This window comes from Ceraceosorus guamensis, assembly GCF_003144195.1.
Source record: "Ceraceosorus guamensis strain MCA 4658 unplaced genomic scaffold IE81scaffold_35, whole genome shotgun sequence".
NCBI classification, from domain to species: Eukaryota; Fungi; Basidiomycota; class Exobasidiomycetes; order Ceraceosorales; family Ceraceosoraceae; genus Ceraceosorus; species Ceraceosorus guamensis.
Genome location: NW_020290030.1, coordinates 230,968 through 239,401, shown reverse-complemented (window position 1 = coordinate 239,401; position 8,434 = coordinate 230,968). Strand labels below are relative to the sequence as shown.

The following is an 8,434-nucleotide window of genomic DNA, read 5'->3' as shown; positions in this document are numbered from 1 at the left end:
GGGGGGGAGAGAGAGAGCGAAGCTTCGCGGCAGGCTGTCTGTCGTTTTGTGACACTTGACTTTGGAACCAGGGCCGAATGCAGAAGTGCACTACGACACTACGACTGCGCCATCCCCCCATTGCCAAGTAACATCCGCGTCTTGAAGAGCGACTCAAAGTTAAAAGGTGACTTTGATCGATGAATCGATGTGGCGATCGTACGAATCTCCCTTTGCGTTGTCGTTGAAGCGCCTCTCCGCATCTCTCCTTCCGCACTCGCCAAACATTCCCACCCCACCCCTGTTCACCCGTTGCAAGTCGTCCCCATGATGAAGTCCCCTGTGCGCGCGGTGCTGTCCGCCACCCTCGCCCTCATTGCTGCCTTTTTGCTCAACACTATCCTCGCTGACGCTCGCTCCTCCTACGAGTTTAGACGAGCGGATGCCGCCACAAAAAAGGCGTGCAACGCCTTGCGATCGCAATTGCCCTTTGGAAGAGTGACCAATCAAGGCTTGGGTCCGGATTACCTCGTCTCTGTGCAAACGTACTACTCTCAATTGCAAGCGAAGCGCTTCCCTGCTTGCGTCGCATACCCTCAGAATGCCCAGGAAGTTTCGACCGTCGTCAAGGCCATCAAGGCCAACAACCTTCAGTTCGCAGTCAAGGCCGGCGGTCACCAATTCAACAATTGGTCCAGCAGCGACGGTGGCGTGCTCATCGATCTGCAACGCTTGACCGCCAAGAGATTCGACGATGAGAGCAAGCAAGTGGCCTACTTTGAGCCTGGCAACCGTTGGCGAGACGTCTACGCCTACTTTGTGCCCCAGGGCGTGACCCCAGTCGGTGGTCGAATTGGAGGTGTAGGCTCCGGTTTAGCGCTCGGTGGAGGTCTCTCCTACTTGTCCGCTGAGCATGGTCTGGCCTGCGACACCTTTACCGCCCTCGACGTCGTTCTTGCCGACGGTAGCATCGTCAAGGCGACAGCGGATAACGAGTACAAGGATCTTTTCAAATCCCTCAAGGGCGGTGGAAACAGGTTCGGCATCGTCACGGGCTACCACACCAAGTTGGTTCCTGTCGGTAAGGTCTACTCTGGCATCGTCATCTACACTCAAGATCAGTGGGAGAAGGTCATCAAGGCCACATCCGACTTTGTCTCTACCAACACTGACAAAAAAGCAGCCATCATCACCACCGTCGACTCGTTCGGCATTCTTCCCGATCCCACCACCAAACTCAACTCCTTCATCATCCTCTTCAATGTCTACAACGGTGCTGACCCAGGAACCACGTTCGATGCTTTGTGAGTCACTCGCGGTTGCGACGTCAAGGCTACCGCCACTGAAATCTCGGCGGCGTCTCTTCTTGAATCGCAGCACCAACATCCCGCATGTTCTAGACACGCGCAGCACGGGCGACTACATCAAAGCAGCCGAGATGGTTGACATCGGAACCATTTCTCAAGGTGGCTTCTATTCCAACGTCGTGCCGCTGAAAGTGGGCTCGGATCGAGAGCAGACGTTGGTCAACAATTTCAAGGTCTGGTCCAAGGAACACATTGGTCAATACATCCTTGCCACCGTCGACTATCAGCCCATTGCAAAGAGCATCACCGATGCTAGCCGCGCCGCTGGCGGCAACGCTCTTGGTGGCCCTGAAGGTCCATACATCTGTGAGTCATTGCAGTAGATTAGTCCAACTAGCAGACCCGCACCCTTACCCGCACCCACTCGCCATCTTTCAGTCGTCAACATGCTGCTCGCTTTCGATCCCAATCTCGCAGCCGACAAGCAGGAAGCTCTTCGAGCGAGCTGGGACAAGCTCACCAACAGCATCCCTCACGACGAGGACATTCCCAAATTCCTAAACGATGCCGGTTTCCGTCAAAACATTTTGCAATCCTACGAGCAATACCCCTTGATGCAGGCCACTAGCAGAAAGTACGATCCCACTGGGTAAGTCGGCGGGAGCTCGAGATGCCGATGAGAATGTGGCCTGGCTCACCTGCTCATTGCGCGGCACTTTTGACTGACGATCTATCTGCCCTGCGCTGCGCTCATTCACATCAGTCTTTTCGTCAAGAACCAGCCTGGACCAAACTTCTCCACGTAGACTGTTAAAACCAGAAATGTCGCTTCTTTCCGGAACCTCAACTGCCTCACATGCTGTGCTCTGTATCATTCCACGTACCCTGAACTCACTACGGTATTGCATGCATGTCATACCCTCTGCGAGCCTCGACCGTCGAAGTGTTCACAATCCTGAGCAACGCTTTTCTTTGCCTTCTTTCTTTGCGTCTACTCTGCACCCGTTTCTCAGGTCTCTAGTCCATCCGATCTTGCGTGTCATATTCACGCGCCGTGTCAGGGAGACTGCAGTGAGCGCATGCAAATTTGCATCTGGAGCAGCATACGGCACAAGTACAAGCAACATCGGCGTGACGGAATGGGATATCACGACTTGGCGGCGTTCGCAAACAATGCGTTCGCCTCTCGAACCAGCTCAAGCTCGGCATGGCCCATATCTTTGCGAATAGCAATGGGACCCAGACCCATCGCAGCGCGCGCCTCTTCTCCCTTGACCTCCTCTGGCCTGCCTCGACCGACAAACGACGTTTCACCAGCTCCTCCGGGGAAGTCGGATGGGGGAATGCCAGCTCGGAATGCGTTTGCTTGGCTCGCCACGTACTACAGGCGCCACGGAATGGCAGGTGGATCAGCAAAGTGAATCGAACGGCTTTCCTCGAAGCTTTGACCCACTTGAGCGTTCATCTTGGTCAGAGGAATAGCCTGTGCGGGGTGAGAACGGCCCGTCAGTACCGTTGAGTAGGGCCCGCGAGTGGCAAAAGGACTCACAGGTATGTACATGACGCTCGAGTCTTTGCCCGGAGCGCCCGTGTGCTGCGCCTCGACAGCATGCACAAGGTCTGTCAGCGCGAAGCACATGAGAGAAGGAAGAAGTTGGTCAGCATTCTTTCCTCGGAAGCACAGCAGAGACGGCTGACAACGCGTCACACGCACCGCAATGCCAAAGAGCCACATCACCGGGGCCAACTTCAGGAATGCTGAGCATGCTTCGGTCCAGCTTCAGATGCGGGTGCGTATTTCCGTTGAGCTCGATGTTGCGACCCAGCGTGCAGCCGGGAAAGTCGCTAGACTCAGTGTCCAGCTTCCAGTTCTCAGGCGAAAGGTATGCCGAGGACCACGATCCATCAGCGTTCTTGGCAGCTACATCTCCAGGCTGCATGATAGATTTGCTGTGGCGCAGACGGACGCGGACGGAGTCAGTCCGAAGACACACACTACTGAAGATTTTCAGACGCCGCCATGAGACATCCCGCACTCACAAAAAAGGTCTAAGGACGATGTATGCGGTGGTCTCCTTTAGCAGCGGGAGCACTTTGAGCGTGCCTTCGCTTGGTGCAGTACGGCTCATGCTGAGCCAACCTTGCCAAGGTCTAAAGACGCCGCACTGGCCTGGCCCATCATACATGTCCGTTCTTGCGCTAAGCCTCTCTCCGTTTGGCCCGAGGCTCCAACTATCGTGTTCCTCCCAAGCCAATCGTTGTGACTGATTTACATCGAGGTCTCCGCCTTCAGATGGACCTAGCACTTTGCTCCAGCAACCTCGAAAGGAAGGGCACTCCCACCGCTCGATGCCACCTCCATCGATATGAGGACCGAGGGCGAAAGCGGAGTCGCCAGGGAGACGAATGCGCAACCTGTCCGCGTAGGTCAACGGAGTGCGTATGCTGGCGGTCAGAGAGGTAGGCGGCTGCGCTGACGCGGAAGTAGACCGTGTCTTTTGAGCTGGAGCATGAAAGAGGGAGAGGAAAGCTCGAGAGGTAGCCAGGAAGGAAGGGTGAGAACGGGCTGCTAATTGTGCTCGAGACCAGTACAGCTCGAACACTTGAGGATTGTCATCTGGGAAGCCTGAAGAGACGAGCGTGCACCGGGACCTGGATCAGTAGGGCTAGCACGTGCATACATAACGCACGTCCGCTACTCACCTCTGGTCGAAGGGTTGGCTCGGACATAATCGCGAATGTGTTCCTTCCACACAAGCGCAGTCTGCTCAGGAATGACGCCTTTGACGATGACGCTGCCTCTCTTCTTGACTGCTCTGAGCTGCTCAGCGTCCAGCCACTTGTGCACGGGCAGATTGGCAGCTTCGTCTCCGGGATATTGAATCTGTGGGACAAGTCTGTTGCCGTGCTGGATGACCTTGTTCAATTCACTGTCGAGCGACACCAGCACTTCGTCGAAAGCCTTCTTGAGCAGTTGAGCGCGTTGAGGTGAGCGGATGATGGACCTCTTGAGCTCAGCGAAGCGCTCAGGAAGTATCGCTTCGCCTTCTCCAGACAGGGACGCAAAGACGGATGCGATGGTGCCGCCATCTTTAGACTTCGGATTCTTGCTCGACGATGGCGGCAGATCGAGCTCTCGAGCTGTCGAGCCTTGTGAAGTAGCAGCTACTGCGGCTTGCACCGCTTTGGTTGCTACCCCCCGTTGAGAGGCACCGGACATCCTGGCGATGGCTGAAACCCCTTGACAACGTCTGCTCAAAGCGTGTCGGGTCATCGGACGCGCGGCGCGAAACAGTAGCGAAGGAGCAGACATGGCAGCGAGGATGACTTGTGAGCGTTTCGAGAGGCCAAGGTAGGTCGACTGCAAAGCACGGCTAAATTTGTCCGTCCAATAAGGTGGTCCGTTGTGAGCTCGAGTGAGAGCGGGATGAGAGCGGCCGGCTCAGGGATCCTCCTTTTAGCTGATGAGGCACCAGTGTGATGCCTTTTGCCCCTTGTGCTATATCGCTCTGAATGGCCGGTATGTTGCCGAGGTAGCCAGTAGAGGACCACCTCGCAGCTTGAATGAGAGCGATACTTCGCAGGTGCGGAGTCCGTCAGGGTGACGAGAGAACACGCTGCTGCCCGCTGGTCCCGTAGCAGCTAGCAGATGCTGGAAAGAGGGAGATACGAAGGCCCCCGCAATCAATCGCCGGCTCGATCGGATCAGAGACTTTGAGTGGCAAGCCACATCGAGGGTCAGGAGTGAGACAAGGCCCGTGTAGCTGATGATGCGAGAATTTCAGCGGTGAGGCGTGGGCAGCGAAGGCCAGGCAGAACACACAGCATCATGTAGAGGCAGGCAAGTAGCGAGCCATGCCACCAGCAGCCGCAGAACCTCGACTGATGAGGCTTTCGGTCAAGCTACACCACACAAATTAGCCGATCAAGCTGCAATCAAGTGCGCCACCATCGCAGCGGGGTGACAGAATCCGCTAATTAAAAGTATCAAAACCACGACTTAATCACGAGCAGTAATCAGAATCGATGTGCATGACTTTATACTGAGGGACCTGCAGGCCGGCCAACTTCGGTATCTTGAAGGCCGAATCTGCCACTATGACTCTTGATTTTCGGCCACACGTGACTGGGATCACGTGAATACAAATTCGAAGTGGCCCATTTTGATCCAAAATCAATCTTGAATTCATGCGCGGCGTCGCGTGCGTCTTCTTAGACAAACAAGTCAGAAGAGTGTGATTTGAAATTCAAGACTGATGAATGAATTTGAGGGGTTTGATGCCAAAAGCACGCTTGATTTGCGAGAGGAGCAGCAACGCTGAATCACATGCGACGGTGAACACGGGGAGATTCGTGATTCGTGGTGATAACATTCACGATTGATTCTTGAATCGATTCTCACCATCCTCGCCGTCCATCACCCGTTCCCTCGTTCCAGCACCTTTTGAGATCGCTGTGCCACAACAGCAATCGTGCGCTCGCTCTTTGAGGGCGGAGAGGAAGGACCTTCGTCCCTCACAAGTAACAGCCCCTTGATGCTCTTCTGGTCTTGCCATTCCCCTCGACTGAAATGGCATACAAGGAGCGTTGCGGAAACGGATCATGCACCATTTTAGGACGACAGCAGAAAAGATGATCATTGCAAGTCATTACGAGAAAGTCTAGGCTCAAGTACACGTGCAAGAAGATGGAAGAAGATGGAATCGGGCTCGAGAGGGACATGAAGGGACACAAGCAGGCATCTAAGGATGTATGGATATCTCATCAAGCACAAGGGGACGTCGCACCTGTTTGCCTGAGTTGACCTATCGGTACGATCTAAGACTCGCAAATGGGCATCACCGGTGCCGCGCCGCGCCGCGCTGCGCCGCGTCTCGCTCGGTCAGTCGGTTCACGTACCGCGTAGCTGAGTGTGAGGGGGGCACGTCGGATGACGTCGCTAAAGCTTTACAGGTTGATGCGCGGTTTGGGAGTCCACACGTTGCGCGAAGATGTATAAGGCTAGAGGTGCGCCACAGGGACAAGGATGAGCGGTATGAATCAGCACCGCTTTCATTCGGAATCTTCTTCGCCAGCGTGCTCCAACTCACCGCCATCTCGCTAAGAGTCCTGCTCATATGCTCGTTCTTGGGCACAGCGACAAGGAAATCAGCGACGGGGCTTGCGCGCGGGTAAGGGATGGAACACTCACAATCTCATCCGCCAGTCGGTTAAGCTCCTCGAGGTCGACGGTGGGCTCTCTCAGTCCACCAAGCACACCATCTCTCGCTTCAAGACGCCTGCGTCGGTTGGCCAGGACCTGCTTGTACGCCTTTAATTTGTTGCCAAGGATATCCAGGCGGGCTTCGGTCCACTGCTCATACAGCTCGTTCAAGTTACTGCAGTCAATGATGTTGTGCAGATTCTAAAAGGCAGAAGCAACAGCAGTCCAAAATGTTGCGTCAGCAATCCCGTCCAACGCGCTCTGCGACGGCGGGGCTTCGACCTACGGAAAAGTCTTGCGTTGAGTGACGTGGTCGGAAGCTGGTCACCATTGTGATGCGCTCGCTTGCTCCCTCACATGGCAGCGCACAGTGAGTGATACTACCACCTCGCATCACAACAATGGAGCCCAGAGAGGGAGCTCGAGCTTTGAACAGCGAGCCGTCTCCTTTACGCAGAGCCGTCTCTCCACCGGTCATGTTGCTTACCTACAAAATATCACCAGCGCACAATGCAGTACTCAGCCACTCGCCAACGATGCATCAGCTACCAAATACCACTCACATCGCTGAGCATGAGCACGGCCACCCAGGGATAGGCATCTTTGTGGTAGTCAACGACCAGAGGCGCTGTCTGATCTCCACTGTTGACGGTCTTTGAGCCTGCTTCGTCGCTGAGCAGTGACACTGACGGCGGCGCAAATGGGTCTGCGTCAAGTCCTCGCATGTAATCGACTCGCGACATTCCCTTCGGTACTTGGATCTGTCACATCTCGGGAACGCGAAGCAAGCGTTAAAGGGGGCACGACAGCCGTAATTTGCAGTCGACTCACGTTGGTATGTCCAAGCTCTATGTCCATGTACGGTACCAGCTGGAAAGGTGAGGAGCGCACGTCAGCTGGACGGTAAACGCCATCGCGCAATACCTTAACATGCTACTGACTTCCTCGCCGGCAGCCTCGGAGATGGCTTTGAGCGTCTGTGAAGGCAAGCGTGTAATGGGACGGACCATCAGCACCAACGGCTCCCGACTGGGACGGTACAGCGCAGCTCACCTCGGGGTGTTGCCAAAATTCGGCGACAAATTCTGCCGCATGGGGTGCCATGCCACGTAGCTGGGCGTGCGGTCCTGTCATGTGCGAATAGACTAGGCAGTGCGACAGGACCGCCGGGTCCAAGATGGCTTGTCTAAGTGCAATCACACCCTCCCTAGACGCCAAGGGAAAGGGCGCAGTGACGGCGATTGCAGACTTGGCGTAGTTGCAGTATCGGTGTCGCGTACATCCACGTCAGACAAGGGTTCCCTACTTGCGAGGAGGACATACTACTCACCGATGGTCCATTGTGCGCCTTGTCGAGGCCTAGGTCGCCCATACTCAAGCGCTGAGAAGGTGGCTCGTACGCGAGATGCACCTTTGGGTCGAAGACTGGCGTTGAGCGCACCGTGAATGGTGATACCTGTTTGGCAGAAGGCACGAGCTTCTCTTGCAAAGCCATGGCGAATCGGTCGCTATGAGGAAAAGGTATCACAAGCACTCTGTGAGTATTGGGGACGGTGGTTATGGAGCTCTGCGTGCACGAGAACGTCTTGTTGTCAGTCACGAATCCAGACGCAAGCGACCATCGTCGCAAGATTGCGGCAAGACGCACCCACTGACCTTTTATGGCTCGCACCAACGATGTGATCTAGTCTTTCACGACGAATTTAAGACCGCTCGACAGTGCTCACAGCTCAAGCTGTTTCCCATTCACTTTACCGCGCATCTTCCGGTCGCCCAGATCTCGACTATCGATAGATACACCCCTGCCTCCGCCTTCGAACACTGCGCCGCAGTCGTCTCAATGGCCGCTAGCCTGATGCTTGACTCATTGTGCCGAGCTTGAAAACTAGCGACCAGTCCAACCGCGGGTGACATAGCGTGTCCGTCAGCTCCCTCCGGATAGCTC

The 8,434-nt window shown here is 55.4% G+C and overlaps 3 protein-coding genes across 3 annotated transcripts; 1 reads left to right on the top strand and 2 right to left on the bottom strand.

Annotated features, from left to right (window-relative positions):
- The first annotated feature begins 90 nt into the window (after nucleotides 1-90).
- On the top strand, nucleotides 91-2,209 carry IE81DRAFT_314448 (FAD-binding domain-containing protein). Its single transcript, XM_025512505.1, has 4 exons — nucleotides 91-1,283; nucleotides 1,357-1,652; nucleotides 1,725-1,935; nucleotides 2,050-2,209. The coding sequence occupies exons 1-4, from the start codon at nucleotides 307-309 to the stop codon at nucleotides 2,090-2,092; spliced, it is 1,527 nt and encodes a 508-aa protein (XP_025369176.1). The 5' UTR covers nucleotides 91-306; the 3' UTR covers nucleotides 2,093-2,209.
- Nucleotides 2,210-2,344: 135 nt separating this feature from the next.
- Nucleotides 2,345-4,506, bottom strand: IE81DRAFT_357924 (DUF1479-domain-containing protein; the record flags this gene model as incomplete). Its single annotated transcript, XM_025516698.1, has 6 exons — nucleotides 2,345-2,667; nucleotides 2,740-2,769; nucleotides 2,836-2,906; nucleotides 3,001-3,236; nucleotides 3,327-3,912; nucleotides 3,990-4,506. The coding sequence occupies 6 exons, from the start codon at nucleotides 4,504-4,506 to the stop codon at nucleotides 2,434-2,436; spliced, it is 1,674 nt and encodes a 557-aa protein (XP_025369175.1). The 3' UTR covers nucleotides 2,345-2,433.
- A 1,395-nt stretch (nucleotides 4,507-5,901) lies between these two features.
- IE81DRAFT_324019 (hypothetical protein) lies at nucleotides 5,902-8,131 on the bottom strand. Its single transcript, XM_025514124.1, has 9 exons — nucleotides 7,820-8,131; nucleotides 7,543-7,737; nucleotides 7,431-7,466; nucleotides 7,321-7,359; nucleotides 7,053-7,250; nucleotides 6,776-6,976; nucleotides 6,478-6,690; nucleotides 6,377-6,412; nucleotides 5,902-6,287 (listed from the first exon to the last, which is right to left on the bottom strand). Exons 1-9 carry the CDS (start codon nucleotides 7,982-7,984, stop codon nucleotides 6,234-6,236), a joined length of 1,137 nt encoding a protein of 378 aa, XP_025369174.1. The 5' UTR covers nucleotides 7,985-8,131; the 3' UTR covers nucleotides 5,902-6,233.
- Nucleotides 8,132-8,434: the final 303 nt, after the last annotated feature.